The sequence below is a fragment of the Ambystoma mexicanum genome, chromosome 3q, assembly GCF_040938575.1.
Source record: "Ambystoma mexicanum isolate Mex_15411 chromosome 3q, UKY_AmexF1_1, whole genome shotgun sequence".
Lineage (NCBI taxonomy): Eukaryota > Metazoa > Chordata > Amphibia > Caudata > Ambystomatidae > Ambystoma > Ambystoma mexicanum.
The window spans coordinates 733,321,611-733,339,551 of NC_090926.1; the positions used below are offsets into that span (position 1 = coordinate 733,321,611).

Genomic DNA, 17,941 nt, shown 5'->3' on the forward strand with positions numbered 1-17,941 from the left:
TACTCACCAGCCATCCTCGTGCACTTCAGCTCAGGCCCCCAACTGACAAATTCTGACCATCCCCACACCAAGCATTCATCAATATTCTACCGAGCTCCATTCATAGACTTGCACCAACATTCTACCAGCATTCATAAATGGCCAGTAAGACGGGACAACATTCAACCCATCACAACCTGCCTGTTGCTAACTTGCGACTGTTTTACGCTCAGAAGAAAAAGGACAGACATATGGGTGAATGACGAGCCAGATACATTGACAAATGCACACATGCACTGATTATTATGTGTAAAGCCTGATTATGTGTAAAGCATGATTATTCCACCATCAAAGGCCAATGTGATGCAGAAAGTGTATTACAATTATAGGATCTCCAGAAGTTACGGCGTTGCTGTCGGGGCTTCAGAATGTTACTATAAATGCAGCTCCTTAGGTATTGACTTATGTGAGGACTGTGGGAGAAATTAACCTTTAACGTCATGAAATGCAAGTTTAAAAATAGACAGAATTTGTGAGCATGCGCTTATGTCCAAGTAAACATTATTTCTTTCTGATATTGAATTCTAAAGTGATGTACCGGATCCACACCATAAAAGAGGAGCAATGGTTTACACAATCCCGGAAGTTGGAACTATGTCAGGACTTCTTACGGATGACCAGAGGCTCGAGACACCACTAGGAAAATCAGACAAGAAGAGAAGACTCAGACTTTTGGATTATACAGCAGAACCCACCTGGGTCTTTGGGGAAGAGTACATCCTCCAGCAAGGTCTATCCAGGCAGACGGTAAGTGCCTAATACGCTTTAGGAAAAGACACTTCAGCATGGGCTATCCCTGAGTCATAATGCCCTCATTTCTCTCACTCTTACAAACTAGGGGACCCGGAAATGCTGCTCCTCCTCACAGGGAGTTTTACACTCTCTAATATTAAACACCTAAGAAGAGCAGTAAAGGGAACGCATGTTACTCTTAGTCAACAACTCAGGACTGCTCACTACTCATTGCTCTTAGAAATAATCATTCTGCATCGTGGGAGACTTTTATAGAAAGGGAGGGTTTAGGAGAGAGTGAGGCAGAGAGAAAGAGGAGGGGAGGGCAGGAGAGAGTGAAATAGAGAGAGTGAGATACATGAAGAGGAAGAGAGAAAGGGACTGAGAGAGAGGGAGAGAGAAAACAGAGAGAGAGAGAGAGAGAGAGAGAGAGAGAGAGGGAGACAGACACCTTAAGCACGTTCACATATGTAGCTTCTCATGTGCAAAATATTAATAGATCCCCATTAAAGTCCAGCATGATACAGAAAATATGTAATACGCCAACTATCTCCAAATAGCACCCATATCAATTTGCCAATTCCCAGCTCGCCAAACACCTTGAAAAATGTGAACCTTCACCACTTCCTCTTTATTGACCACTCAAGAATTCTTCCTTTCACCTCAATATCCAGACATAGCATAATATTCAAATTTAACGGTTGTCTATTATACACCTCCGAATAGCCATTTAACCTTTCCTCCTCTTCTTTTCCCTCCTCTGTAGGCACCAACTTCTACCTCTCATCTTCCATTCCCACCTCTTCAATACCCCTAACCCTTTTTCACCCACTCTTTAAATGTCCCCTTCACCTCTCCTCCTCTTCCATTTCCTTCTTCATTCACATATCCCATTCTTTCTTTCCAGCTTCTCCAAATCTTCTTCAATCCCCACTTCTCAAAATATGATTTCATTTCTATTTTGAGTTATTTATAACACGCAGGTCCGAACAGATTTGACTGCATCTGTGCGCAGATGATTCAGAAATAAACTCCAATTTTTCAGTCGTGAACCAAACTTTCCAGCCACACCCATTCCTCAATTAGTTATTTGAACAGGTGTGTTTTGAGGGATTTTCTGATCTGAATGAGTGTTTTCTTGATCCTAAGCTTCCAGAGCATCCTATTACACAATCTGGAGCCATCCATTACAAACTGTCTATATCCCCTAGAGATGCAGCTGGAGGACGGGACCACCAACAAAAGTTAATCAGGGGAGAACCGCGATTGGGACGGTTGGTATCAAGTCCATTTTTCTGCTAGGTATAAAGGAGCTAAGTTGTTCAAATATTTCAGGTGAAGAATTTTGAAATCAATTCTATCGCTCTCCGAAAACCAGTGGTGGGAGCGAAGCATGGCTGAAATAGGGGTAGATTTGGGAAAGGAAAAAATGTATCTAACTGCCACATTTTGTAATTTCTGTTACCGGCTCATATGTTTTGTTGGGATGCCAGCAAGTATTCTATTTCCATATTCTAAACAACAGTGGCATGATCTTCATTTGGGACATACAGAAGAGCTAGACGAAGCAAGCGCAGGGAGTGGAAGACTGTTTGAAGTTTCACTCCTAACTGGCTTTCTCATTCAAGGTTAGCTTGCCAGATACGGCCCAGATTCTTAATTGTGGAAGCAAAGGTTAGGCTGGAACTCATAAAGCCTGGGGGGGTAATGTGCTATGCATCATCCAATAAGGGGTGTTTCGGCCCAAACAGGGCCACTTCGGTTTTACTAGGATTGAGTTGGAGCCAATACTGGAACATCCACCTTCTATACTTCCTCCAAACAATACCCAATTTTGGGGAAAAAGATCCTTAAAGTTGCCCAAATTTACAATGATCTTGGTGTCGTCGGCATAGGATTTAAATCCAACGTCATGTTTCCTTAGGATCCCCACTAAAGGTTGCATGCAAAGAATGAATAGCAGGGAAGAGAGTGACATCAATTGCCATGGACAAGTCCAACAAAACTTACAAAGACATCTCGCCCACATCTGATAACCTAGTAACCCGTCCCAAAGAGATAACAAAGCCATTTCTCTTCCAAATCCAGGCCGAAACCCACCTTTTCTAGAATTTCGACTGGCCATGGAAGCCCTGCTATCGGTTGATAGTTTTGTAGTTCATTTGGATCCAGGTTAGGTTTCTTCAGCAGCAGAGATATAATAGCAGTTTTAAGCTTGGATGGAAAGAGACTTTAGGAAAGTGTTGCATTGACAAAAGAAGTCATAAAGTGGGCCACAAAGACATTGCGCTGTACATGCTGGCAGGTCAAATAATAAGTCAATGGTCGGTTTGAGTTTCCACATCAGGCTCAAGATAGTACCCTCTGATACTGCTATAATATCAAACTGATGATCATCTGGTTCGGTCAGAGTAGCGAGTGGGAGATGTTTCATTATCTAGATTATAGATTCATGACCTATTCTGTTCGATCTTCTCTTGAATTGCTCTAATTTTGTTCATAAAGAACATGTTAAATGCATTAGCTTGACTTTTTGATGGTACAATGGGAGAGGAAATGCTACTTGGATGGAAGAAATTAGAGATAACTGAAAAAGGTTCTCTTGGTCAGTTATTAACCGATTTCATCTTTTAATGCAGGAATTCTGACTTGGCTTTGAAGATGTTCACCTTATAATTTTTCATAGCAATTTTAGCATTCATGGCCATAGCTGGTGTTCCAGACATCCAATTAAATCACAGGGACAAAACAAACTTAGAAGGTGTGTAAAACAGCCTACTTGATGTACTCCTAACAATATTATAACAAACAAAGGCTGCTTTAAGTTATACACAACCAGGAGTTGCGAACAATAAATTTATGGAAACACATTTAAAATTTGTTTGACAAGACATATGTTCAACAATACATGATACTATACTGAAAAACGCAGGGGGACCCTACGCTCTTACCAGGGTATTACCATACCAGAGGAAATGGAAAAAGCACCCAGAGGACTCTATTCAGAATTTATGTATCAAAATATTTATTTGACTTGATACAAAAATGTACAAAAATGAATCAATCACGTGTGAATCCACACTCTAAATCACATTTAAGTTGCAGGAAGAACAAAATATTTTAAAACAAAGCAGATGACCAAACTCATTTCTCCAGTGAGCAAATCAATCATTCATCAACATATATTCTCATACGCACATACACATCCAAAAATACATACACAAGAATTAGGTCTGCATATAAAAGGCCATTCAGATGACAACATGCAGGAATTTTAGCAATTTAGTTTAAGAACATGTCATCTAATATTGAAGTAGGTCTGGGTAATAATTTTGAGAAACAATCTTTTCATTTGATCTCGTCTCCAACAATCTTTGGCTTACGAGCGGTTACCAATGTGTAGGAATAAGTTAATCCACGTCTTCATTAGGGAATCCTAAATAATATGCTAAAATGAAGTGTGCACACACTAACATTAGTACAAAAAGCAATGTACAATTTAACTAAAATGCAAAATGCACAATTCTCTGTTAGAACACCTGCAACAACCAAATATAACCAACCCAATCAATGCATGTGCTAAAGTAAGTAATGAAATACCAGTCACACATGCCGAGGTGCACTCATTAATATTAAAGCAGTGCCTCACATTTCTAGGTGGCAAAAGGTGGGTGAAACCAAAGTGATCTGAGCCCTGTCGTAGTGGGCGGCTGACACCAAAAGGCCGATTCAACACTACACCAAATGTGGGGAAACAGAAAAATGTTTAGACAAAATTCTGTGAGGAAAAAGAACGGGGCTGAGGACTAACCTGAACAGTCAGCCACTAATTGCGTGCACACAACAGAATCCGTCTGCAGCAGAGTGTCTATGGAACTGACACCAAGGTCTAAGCAGGAAAAAATGAAAAATGAACAATTATCTGTTGTAAAAGGCCATTGTTCCACTGTTGCATAAGTGATATAACTCCAATCTCCACCCTCCTATAAGTTGGAAGAGATGATTATGTGCTCCCATTTGATAGTGCTGCTACCAATATTCTCGTCTGTCTACAGCATGAGCTGATTGGAGTAATCTGAAGTGGGTCTTGTAAAAAGATTGCAGATACCAACTTAAATGTGATTTAAAGTGTAGATTCATACATGATTGATTCATTTTTGTACATTTTTGTATCAAGTCAAATAAATATTTTGATACATAAATTCTGAATAGAGTCCTCTGGATGTTTTTCCAGTTTCCTCCAACAATATATGATGACACATAACAAAATTCCATTAAAGAAGTGTCCAAACTTGTTATTCACAAAAAACGACACCAACAATAGAGGAAGTGCAACGTTCTGACATAAAACAAAATGCTTATGTATACATAAATTATACATATAACACAACATGTTTCTGTCGCACATTGCTTGACTCCGGTCCTTCAGGGGTGATATAATGTACACATTCTTCTTGTACAAATTTCTCTTCAAGGTCACAGATCTGTCTTTCTAAATCGCTCTTTTTTTTAACAAAAGAAAAAGATATTTTCACTTAATACTGTATTTTTTCCTTAATAGAGCTAATGTTGAGTAATATACCATGGATTTGATTTTTTCTCTTTAAAATCTGCAGTGCAAGAGGTGCATATTTAGTAAAGATAGGGTCCATATTTGCCATTCCCTGTAAGAAAAAGTCATCAAATGCCAGTAACGGGTCATCAAATTCCAAGGCACTCTGTAATTTGGGGCCAGGGTTTTCCAAGAGATCTTTGGACTCAGGGCACAAGGTCATTGTATTTGTATATATATACATATATATATACATATATATATGTTCTTTCCCCTTTTTCTTTATGCATGCCCACATCTTCAAATTCCCACTTCACCTCTATTGCTGAACTTTGTGCTTCTTCTTTCCAGCTTCCGCAGATACTCACCTTAACCAACCTTCTCCCACAACCCGTCTCTTAATTGACTTCTTCAGTACTCCTGTTTTCTTCCCATCTCTCTAAATTCCCTCTTCTGTTTGCTCAACTCCACCTCCCCATATATCTATCTTTCTCCTTCTGTACTATCCAGTACTATCTCTCCAAATGTTCTGTTCACTTCTCTGGGTTATTTTCTTTCCCACCCCTTTCAACCCTCTACATTGCTCCATTCCCCATTGTTGTTCTTCCTTTACTATCTCTCTCAAATTCCCCCTTCACATTGCATACTCTAACATCACTCTGCCTCCCAATATCCATTCACCCCCCCCCCTTTCTTAGCCTGTCACCATCATAGATCTGTTTAGACTAATGCTCTAAAGGTGGTTATCTTAAGACATCTGAGAGAGAAATTGTAAATGGGATTCGACGGCTTTGCTCAAGGATTTTTCCAGAAGATAGTTCTGAAAGAGCAATACTGTGCATTCCTAACACACATATACAACAAATTACCTCATCTCAGAATGACAATTTTCTCCACTGGATGGGCATAAAATGTCCACCAAAAAGTGAAATATACCAAGCAACGGTTTACTTGAATGGTTTTCTCTGTCGATATGTCTTCATACCTTAGTCTCATTCTTCCCAGCTTCTCAAGCCTTAGCATGGTACGCCCTCTTTCTGTGAGTCTAGACCTGTACAATCCACTCTGTACCTTTAACATGCTCTCCTACTATTAGCATCACCCCTCCTTCAGGTCTTCTGAGACACCTTTAAACTTCTTTACCCAGTTTCTACACTTTAAGTCTGTTTATCATCATACGCACACACATTTGAAACTCTAGTTAAGGCTATACAGAGCAATGATTAATTTCTTTATCTGCCAAAGAAATGAATTTTACCGTGATTACACTTGTAGAAAGAAGAAAGAAAGTAAATAAATTGGAAAATTGAGGATTCATTTTAGAGAAAGTCTGAGAACATTTGTAAGATTTTAAAAAGTCGTGTTTATGTGCAACCCTGTTTCATTTACAGTAATGTTTGGCTTTTGGAAATGTGCAATTTCTCAGGTTGGAATTTAAATCTAGACATCATCATTGCCATACAACAAGATATTGAACTTTGTATAATAAAGTGCAATGCATCCATTTTTGCATTTTCTGAGCAAATGCTAAGTTAATTAACAGAAACACATTTCGATTATGTTCAGTTTCTTGAAAGTCACTCTTGCTGTATCCCTAATAGTGGGTTTCAAGACGGGATATCTTCAAGGTACAACGGTCTGCACGTAGTGACAATGCATTCAATTATTTTGGTTGTAGTTACACATCAAGGATTCTCAGCAAATCTTCAATAAGATGAGGGGGAGTTGGAACATGTCTTCGGTATTCCCTACCTCTGTATCTTAGATCAGACTATAACCATAACATTTTCAGCATGTTGTTATAGACAGTATAGACAGGTTTTCAACATGATTAGCTGACTTGTGTAAAGGTACCCTTCAAAGGTGTAGGTTAGTGGTTTACATATAAAATGAGGTAAACTAAAAATGACTGCACCAGTGAGGCTACCAGTCATGTGCAAGCTCATTGACCGCTATAAATGCAAATTGCCTATGGAAAGAATAGGAAACAAATAATATCAGTTACCATTTGTATAGCATTCACCACATACATTCGTCTCTTGGCACTTAAATAATGGGGACTATGACATTCCAGCTCAAATAGTACACTTTTATCAACCTTGGAATAACAAAAGACTGACACTGTCCTCAGTCAGATCTCTGCAGTTGGCACGCTAAGCTTCTCAGGCACCGATTTTGATAAGTGCTTTACTGTAGAAGGAAATTAGGAGTGTTTTGTGTGGTAATTGCAGAGCCTCTTCAAAGAGAACATGATAATTTGCCTCCAGGTCAAGTGCCTAATGAAGAGAATGACCTTGAATTGAAAGGTCGATATATTGTAAAGGAGGTGAGGCCTGCTCTTGTGCATCATGCCTGGGGAAAATTGGATTTTTCAGAAAAGGAACACCTTTACGAGGAGAGGGATGCCCTCAGTCCGTCTGACACTAAGGGGGCCTCTCGGGTACCAATCAGCAACACCATTAGAGAAGTGGTGAACAGATAGTGGCAGTATCCTGGGAAAAGGACTCTCCCAAAATTATTAATGTGAAAACACTATCTGGTCCAGATCAGTGTTCCCGTGCTGTTATATGAGATTGTGGATGCACCAGTGCCGATTTAGCCGGAAATCAATACATGACAATGAAGAATGGGACCCCTTGTGACGCTAATGACCAAAATAGCCGAAGAGACTCCCAAGGAGCTCCAGAAGATGTATTTGTTAATTGAAAAGTAGGAAGAGTTAAGTGATATCCTCCTCTAGATTGAGCAATAATCTCAACTGCTTTCTGATACTGCAATGAACACCATTTTTGCAGCTGCACTCTCTGGCTGGGCAAAGATGTTGCATGTCAGATCATCTACATTAGGGACTGGAAATCCAATAAAAGCCAAAGTAACATCCTACTGCATATGTCACTTCTGGATAACAGCCTGTTTGGCCTGAAGATGGATGCAATTGCACCAGAGACACATGAGGATTGAAGCTACTCCCAATCAGTGCTGAGTAAGACACAAGAGAAGAGGCCTTCAAAGACACATAATTTCAATGGTTGTAATAGATCTAGGGCTTCATCCTCTGCTAAGCATGCACCGTTTTTACTACCCAATTCATTAGATACTTATAGCGGATGCCTGTAGGCTTTCTGGATGGGGTGGGCAATGACCATCAAGGATCCTTGTGACAGCTTCAGCTTACAAATGGTTACAATATAACATTCATTTCACACCCTCCTAATTCAGGAACAATCTAAATAATTGTTCCAACAAATCCGAAAAGCCCAGTCCAAGATGATTGAAGATCTGCATTCCAAGAAGGCTATTGCTCCCTTCCAGAGTACAAGACAGGTCACAGGTTCGATTCCAGTGTCTACCTTGTTCCAAAGTACTTGGGCAGGTACAGGCTGCAGTTAAAACTAAAAAACTCAGCTTGTGGGTTCAGGATATTCATTTTGCGGTGGGAACTTTTCAGAATGTCTTTCAGCTGTTTGTCTCTTACTACCACTGCTGGAAATTCACAATTTACATCATCATTCTGTGTTAGCTCCTCTTCACCACAGATTTCTCTGATTCACTGTTTTGGGGCATCTTTTTCAATACATAGTGGTACCTTTTGTCCTGAAATTAGCACCACTTTTTTATGGCTTGTTGCCCGTACAATGATGGAAAATTTGGAATGTTCTTATCTAGTCGAATAATTAATTCTGGGGTCATCACAGTCAGAGGCATCAGCTTATAGCAGCAGGCTCTGCCATCTGATCCATTGCCTGGGGTTCTTGATAAACCACAAATAATCCCAGTTAACTCCAGTACAGCACCTGGATTTGATTGGACATCCCTGGCAACAGATAGAGGTAGTCATCCTGCCTCCACGAATGACTGCAGTTCTCAAGTTCAGACTGCGTTAGCTCCTAGATCAACCCCAAGACTCAGCAAGGAATTGGTTGAAAATTCAGGGGTTGATGGCAGCAACAATATTCATGGTGCGCAGGGCTTGCTATCATCTCATGCATATGTAAAATCACACCCTCAACCACTGGAGACCAGATTCCAGGATTACAAGCAGTTTATCCTGGGCTCCAAGGAGATACATGTTTGTCTGCAATAGTCGTTGGTCGGCGAGAACCCATAGAAGGTCTTTTCCATGACCCTGGTACAGCTGGTAGTAATAGCTATACATTCAAGTCTCCTTGGTTAGGAAGGAACTTTGAACCAATGGTCCATCCAAGGGGGGGCTCCCCTCCCGGAGAGGGGGATCCCATCTCCAGAGCGAGAATTCCTCCAACTGGGGAAAGTTGTCCAAAATTCGTAACATTTTCTTATAATTTGCTCCAGAGATCCGGAGGAAGAAACCGTTACTTTGGACAGACAATATGGTCATCAAGGCTTAAATCAATCACCAGGAGGCACAAGGACACAACATTTGTACATGATCTCAGAAGATATTGTGTCTTTGCTAGAGAACAACCTTCTTGTCCTCTTGGCAGTGCATATTCTGGCGTCAACCAGTCAAGCAGCAAACAGGCTGAGCCGATACCTTCTTTTTTTACTCGAGATGACAATGTCAACTCATACATTCCAATTGGTATGCAGACCATTTGGGACCCCGGAAACCAACCTATTTAACTCAAATTCCAATGTTTAGGTATTCAAGTATTGCAGCAGGCCTCCTGTCCCACAGGTTTGGCTGAGATCCCTTGTGCATGTGTTTTCTCCCTTTCCATTGATCTCCGGAGTCATCAGGAAGTTGATAGTGAGAGGTTGGAACGGACACTGATGACCTCTTAGTTGCCAAAGAGAACTGCTTTTTGAAGTGGTTGGTGGTGGTGTCGCGCAAGCTAGCCCTACCTTTGTGACCATTGCCTTTGAAGGACCCCTCGATTTCTTGATTGAAACTGGCTCATCTCACATCAAAAGCTTGGAGTTTGAAAAGGGAATGCGTAGGAGCCCAGATCTGCCTGCGGAAGCAGCATCAGTGCTACAGAATGCGTGTTGCTCCTCCACCAGTCGAGCATTCTCCCATCTCTGGTGTGAGGTTCTGGGGTTGCATCCTCTGTATTTCACTGCTTCTGTAGTTCTCCATTATATTTTGGTGGGGTTGGAAATTTCAAATTTAAAAGTCCAGTGAGCTGTGATAAATTCTTTTAGGAGCCCCTGGGAAGAGATAGAAATTCAACATCTTATCTCAGAACTCCTTGAGGGTTTCGTCCTTCTGAATTCACCTCGGTGCAAGGATATTCTCCAATGGGATCTCCCCCGATGCTGGAGGCTTTGACCCAGCCTCCCTTCAAGCCTCTAGAGGTAACAGAGCTGGAGTAGCTGTCTTAGATGATGGCTGTTTCTGATCGCCATTGTTTTCTTTCATAGGTTGGAGACCTGAGTGAGTCTAATTCTATGGGAGGTGCCTGGACAGTAAAATAAGTTAGCTTTGTTATACATTAGGTGAGCTGTCCTTTTTTATGTGCGTACATACATTTTGTACCCACACCATGACAAATGCAAATTCTATCTGGAATTCTCATCATGACACACTCCCATGAACACCACACACACACACACACACACACATGCGCACGCATCCTCGCACGCACGCACGCACACACTCAAAGGTAAGCATGCATGCACTCATGCACACACTCATGCACACACACCACACGCACACACACTCATACGTGCGCACGTACACACTCGAAGGTACGCACACACACACTCATGCACACACACACTGATACACACCATACACACACACACACACACACACACACACGCACACACACACTCTCTCTCTCTCTCTCTCTCTCTCTCTCTCTCTCACATGGCAAAAAAGTGAAATGGTACTGAGCAGGTCCGGTCAGCCCTTTGGAACACTTTATCCTTTATCCTGCCCCCAGCACTAGTGGTGGAGACAGCTTTTGGTGCAGGCATGTGGACAGCTCCTGAGGGGCATCAGGATTATACATTATTCACTGTCTGTCACGGCTGGTGAATATTTTCAGTGGCGAGGACTATATATTTCCCAAAATGAGTGTGAATGATCTAGCGTAATAGGGGAGCCCTAAATCATTAAGGAGATTTCAGAGCGGTTTCACTAAGAACATTTTTGAAATAATGGGGCTCATTACAGGTTGGCCGATGCGGTAATAACATGCCGGTATTTAGGTATACTGTCACATTACAGCACCGGCCAACTGCGAGTTTGCCGGTGAGGTGGCAGAATGACCTCCAGCTATGATTCAGAGGTCATTCCGCCACGATACTGGCAAAAAATGTCAGTATTACAGGCGCCTGTAATACCGGTCAAATCCCACCAACGGGACTCCATAAAATGGGGACTTACACTGGCTACCACCGCTTGCAATCCTTCCGGACCAAGTGGAGGTAACAGTAATTCTGTTTGGTGGTATCTCGGCAGATTTACCACAGAGATACCACCAACATGAAAACTACCCTGTTCACCTAACCAGCCTCACATGCTCAAACTTTAATGAGTAACATGTATGATGTACTATGGTGTTTGATGTACCTTGTTGGATGATTCTCCCTATTGCTTAACTCAGGGACCGGCCTCACTGTAACCCAAGGCACAACATGTACCTGTACCTGTAACTAAGTTCCCTTACAAGTAACAGCGCCACAATGCCCCTGGGCTGCCTGCGCGCTATATAAATGTAATAAATAAATAAATAAATAAACATTGTAATGAGCCCCAATGTGTTGAAATGCTGCCTTTTACACACAGTTTTTGAAAAAAAATTGGTAAAAAGCGATACAATTTACCATTGGTTTTCTACAGTAAACCAACAGTACACAGGAGAATTTTACAACATTCTATTGAGACTTTGGCCACAATCTATCTATGCCAATAATAATTGTCACTGTAAGTCAGTTGCATGATGCCAGAGCCACAATCCGTGTATGCCACTAACAAGGGTCACTCTCAATCAAGTTCATGAGGCTGCTGTCCCAATCTATGCCAATAAAAATTGTCACTGTAAATAGGTTGCACCAGGCTCCAGCCACAATCTTTTTTGCCAGTAATAATGGACATCAGTTGCATGAGAACACAGCCACAATCTATTGCAGTAATAATGGTCACTGTAAATCAGTCACATGAGGCTGCAGGCCCATTATCTCTGTGCTGATAATAATGGTCATTGTAAATCACTTGCTCCACGCTGTGGCCACAGTCTGTTTATGCCGGTAATACTGGTCCCTGAAAAATCACTTGCATGGAGCTGCTACTGCCCAGGGTCCCCCGCCAAGTGAACTCATCATACACAAATGCATCTTCATGCCACATTCCTACCCAGACACATGCACACAGCTACCGACCCACCCAACTCGTGCACTCACACAGAGACGCTGCATGCATTCCATAAAACACACACTCATACATTACCAAGCACTTACCATTAGGCCCTCTACTGCGGGCATCAGGATAGCAAATCCAGAGTGCCGGCATACATTGGAAGAACTAGAACATGTGGGGCATGTCAGTGCAACTGGCCAATCATGTGCTTCTTAGCAACCTGTAAGCAAGGGCTATTGTTTTGCAACAGACACTCCAACGCACACAAGCTTCCATATTTTAAAAAAAGAAAATATAATAAATGTTAGCGTGGTGAGTGCGCAAGACCTGTTAGAGGGAAGGGAGGGCGATGAGTCCAGCACTTCCGGGAGGGAACCAGGAAGGGCGACACCCGCCTTCCCCTCTGGCTCAGGCACTACTAAACCTGCCAATGCTACTGCCCAGGGGAGGGGGCATTTTGTGGTTCACCTCTGTGGGAAGTGAGGGCTCAGTACTCGAATGCAAGTCCTGGGTTTAACCCCTGAGAGATGAGAGATTTTGAGCATAAGGACAAAAGTCCACAGGTGAGTGGCATCTCCTTTCTCCTTGGTTGACCCCACAACCACTTTCAAGAACACACTTGGTGTACATGATTACATTTAATCCATGTAATGGGGCAAGTGCTTTTATACTGGCCAGAGAGAAGCATTTCCCCGGCACTTAAACATCTTCCGTGATTCTTCTGGTGTCTTTAGAACTGCTCTCATTCAATCAAGAACAAGCTGGCGCAAAATGAATGGCTGAGAGAGAGATTCCAACCCAGGATCACCCTCTTCATGGACGAAAGACACTTCAATAGCAGTGAGTGGGAACGACTAGAACCCTTCCCATCTCCGTTCGGTTGGATGGCACTGAACTTCTCGGGCAAGTAATCAAATCCTCCACGATTCAAAATGCCTACAGATAATCCTGTTAACAAAGTCACCTGTGAACGAGATTGCGACTAGTGTGTTGGTCATTTGAAACTGCATGATTCAAGCTCAGTGGCTAGAGTTAAAGTTACATTCTCGCCCTTCTATGAGCTCTGAGTACCTGTCTCCTCCTTACTATCAAGGTAGTGGTGGCACACACAAAAAGGACCCTATTATGTATTAGTACCCGGTGCCGTGAATCCACGGGATACACTTCATGTAGATAGGCACGTTTCCGAGCCATACCCCAGTGTAATCCCGTGGATGCACTTGTGTGCATCGCACGCCGGGTACAAAAACATTCCTCCTATTCATTACTACGGAGCACCTTGACCCAAAATGGCACCCTGTTGTGCCGTAGTAATGAAGCAGTACGCGCATTCTAGTGTTCCTAGAACTAACGCGTACTGCTGCGATGACATTTTCAAACAGCAAAAGAAATTCTGCATGAAAAGGTTTTGCTACGACATGGGTATCCTGGGGCTACAAATCCCGGAATACTAATGGCAATAACCGCCTCGCCGGTGGGCCAATACCAGCTAAAGGTAATGGCCCCATTTAAGGCCCTTGCTACGCTTGGGCGTGTAACTCTGGGCCCCAGGGGCATTACCTTAGGCATTAATGGCCCACCGGCGAGGCGGTTATTGCCATAAGTGCACACCCTGGGTGACGTTTGCTATGGCGATTGGTCAAATTAGGAGATATAGAACCGATATAGCTCTCATATTAAAGCCATCTTCACAGTGACGTACGCAGAGCCGCAGGCAGAGCTTTCAGCGTGGCACTACCTTTGATCACAGGACATGCCACCGGGCCTCTCGCATCCTCGCCCCAACGTCCCCCGGCTACACCAGAGAGATCTAGCGCGTGCACTAGAAATCCCCAATCCTAATCCCCTGCTTACCTTCATTGTAGTGTTCCCGTTCCTGGCTTGCCCAATCTTTGATGGGCTGACCCTAGCAGACACATCCTAACCCCTTCCCTCTAACTTCCCACAGACAGCAACTCAGTTGCTTTACCAGGCTTTTTACAAAGCCGCGCTCTTCCTTCTACGTGCTCACTGGGCCATTTTGCTTGAAATATCTCCACCTGCTTGTCAAAACCCTGCAAACTTTCAAGGGGAACGTAATTTAAAAAAATGTAATTTCACTATCATTTGTGTCAGTTATTTTTTCTTGATTTGACATAAGAGTGATGCACTAATAGCTTTGTAGGCCACGCCCTTGAGCCATACTGGGAGCCATGAGTCGATATACATTGGGCCTTAAACCGCATTTCCAGAGCCTAAAACCTCCGCTATGGCCCTCGGGCTAGTCCTATAAAGCTCAGTTGTAACCTTGGAATGTTCATTTGCATTCTTATTGGAAAATCTACAGACTCTAAAAACTAAGAGCCTGCAGATTGTTTAGAATGCTACATTCCAAGGCTCAAATCAAATCAAGTGGTGCACATCAAAAATTACTCAAATATTATTTAAGAAATGTTTAATTCTATTATGACGTTCAAGTAAATTACATATAATTAGGGAGCATGAACCTCAAATCAAAACTGTAGTGTTGATGTTAACATAGACACGGAAACAGAGGAAGGAAACCTCACCACTAAGGGTCTTCGCACCTTTGTGTGGTTTTCCTAAAAAACACAATTTTTTTTCTAATCACAATTGAAACCAAAATCTGTAGCTGTTCCATGTATATCTGTTTTGAAACTGTACATCCATTTCACATCGCATCCAGTTGTAGAAGTGTACCGAAAAAAGTAATGGAACTGTGGGCTCGGTAGGCGAGAGAGTAGGTGTAAGCATTGTGCAACATGTGACAAGTGTTGCGGCCAGTGCACTGCAATAATCTAAGTGACTAGTAACTAAGGCTCCTATTGCAACTTCACACTGGCACAGGGACATGAATGGACAAATCCTCTGTACCAAATGGTGAATATGGTCGTAAAATGTAGAGGAATGGTTAACATAACAAAATAAAAGTAGTGGAACACCGCTCCCGATCGTTCCCGCTCGCTTCGATCACTGATCGCATCTTTATATTTACATTTTTAATCTGATATTTCAGGATCATACCCCATATTCAGAGTTGTTCGATGCGTGTTTATCGGAATGCCGCTTGTAGAAAGGTATGCTCATTCGCAGCCTCCGCACACTGCAGTGATTACTGGTGGAGTTGGGACGGCCTGTAAATAATCAAATGTGATTAACATTGAGAATTATTTTCAGAATTCAGTTTTATACTTAATTGTGATTTGGTAGGATTGCGCAGGTGTCCTTTTTGAGAGTGATTAATACTATAATTTACCATATATGTGTGTTTGAAGGGATGACATCTAGGTGACAGATGCATGTGAATTGGACGGGCAGTTGGTGTTTAGAACCACAGTGAGCGTTGTGTTTAGTTTCAAGTTTTTCTCCTGTGTTTGAGGAGTTTATATTCTGCTTACCAGCAAGCAATTCTGTTTGGCTATATCATTTACATATTGGGGTTGTGTATTTTAGGAACTCTAAGATTGATCTACTGCTAACAGCTTCGATTTTGTTTATGGAAGATTATGTATTAGTGTTTTATCAAGAAGACCAAACATGGTGAGTCATTTCTCCCTTGTCTTCTTTATTAAGTTCTTACAATGAATCTCCAGTTCTTCTCTCCACACAATAAGCACTCTCTCCTCTGTCAACCCCAACATTCTCATTCTATATCCTGAACAGAAACATTCTGCATTCTGTCACTCTATGTGCATGTAATACAAACACAACACATCTCCTTCCCTTAACATCAGTCTACAAATTATTAAAGGTAACTTAAAATAAACTAAACTTTTATGTTAACTCTTGTTGTTTTTTAATTAATATATATATATATATATACACAAATAAAAATAACTGGGTACGTTATTACTCAGACCTTAAATATATCTACATATTTGGTGTGACATTTTTACATCCTTCACATACCAACCACCCTTTCTTTGTTCCTAATTTCTCTTCCCTCTACTTTAATAGCATTTCCATAATCGTCAGCACAATTTATCTTTGCGACATTTTTGAATCTCCCTTTCTTAAAAGTATAGGTAACTTGACTTTCACTTCTGTCCTTGGTTTGACTATTACTGCTTTACAACTGTTCTTGTAGTCATGTCTCATCTTGGCAACTTCTCCTCTCTCTCTTATTCTCTCTTTGACCTCACTCAAACCTTTTTGCAAAATTTTCAACCTTTCGATTCACACAGGAAATAACTGAGTACTTGACTTCCAACATCTCATCAACTCAAAAGGTGAACACATGTTGCATTGTGAGGTGTGATCCTATACTGGAACATATTCACAATCATAGCATCAACCCAGTCTTCACCTGTATTAACAGAATTTCTTATGCTGTCCATGATCGTTCTATTAAATCTTTCTGCACACCCATTACTTTTCGGATGATGTAAAGCTGCCGTAACATGCTTAATGCTATACTGTTCAAGAAATCTTTGAAAGTCCATTGACATTAACTGTGGTCCATTGTCACTGGGCCGTTTTAGGTACTCTTTCCATTCAAAACACTGACTCTAAAAATGTTATCATGTTCCCTGCAGTTGCACCTTTCAATACACACACCTCTGGCCTGCTAGACAATAAATAATTAACACAAACAGATTCACATCTTTGGCACCCTTAAAATGTTATGGTCCCAACAAATCCACAGCCACTGTCTCCCACCGCACATTTGGAGTCGCTGTTATCATCATTGGTGGCACCTGATTTTTCGAAATATTGTCACTACCTCTACATTCATCACGCTCCCGAACTCCTCTTACAATATATTCATCCATTCCTGGCCACCAAAAATCTGTTCTTATAATTGATTTGGTTTTAGTCATTTATTTTTGAATGTTTTTATTGGCATTTGCTTTAATTACAGTCATGCATTTCAGTTTCCACGTCACATGCCTACGTTTGTCAACAACTACAAATAACTTTTAACAACAGCTTCCTACACGTGCTTGTGTTCTGCATGATGTCCTTGGGGCAAGCGCTTCAGAGTTCGGGATGGTAGTTTCCTGACCCTTGTCCCAGTTGGGGGGCATCACTTATCATAGGTGTGTAGTTGGATGGGCGCTTTTCAAGTGTTATTTGCTTCAGTGGGAGTGTTTATGGGGGCTTATCGTCGGACGAGTGAAACATGTCCCAGAGTAGTGCTTTCCATTCCACACATTTGTCAATGCCATCTGGTTCCAATCTGGTCGCTCCCTCCACCCACACCTTGGTCTCTGCCTCTGCCCACCTTTCAAATTCTTTGCGCCACTTTCCATATTGCATCCCAGCAGGTGTTTTCCAGGCCATGGTGATGGTTCTTTTGGCCAGCATACAAGCCAGGTCCATGAACCTGGCCA

The 17,941-nt window shown here is 41.8% G+C and overlaps 1 protein-coding gene across 1 annotated transcript in view; it reads left to right on the top strand.

The window, feature by feature from the left end:
* Positions 1-573: 573 nt before the first annotated feature.
* LOC138582916 (alpha-N-acetylgalactosaminide alpha-2,6-sialyltransferase 1-like) overlaps positions 574-17,941 on the top strand; it is a 376,181-nt gene continuing 358,813 nt past the window's right edge. The window contains exons 1-2 of the mRNA XM_069654669.1: positions 574-786; positions 13,343-13,511. Coding sequence (XP_069510770.1) covers positions 604-786; positions 13,343-13,511 — 352 coding nt within the window. The 5' untranslated portion in view covers positions 574-603. The remainder of the gene's footprint in view (positions 787-13,342; positions 13,512-17,941) is intronic.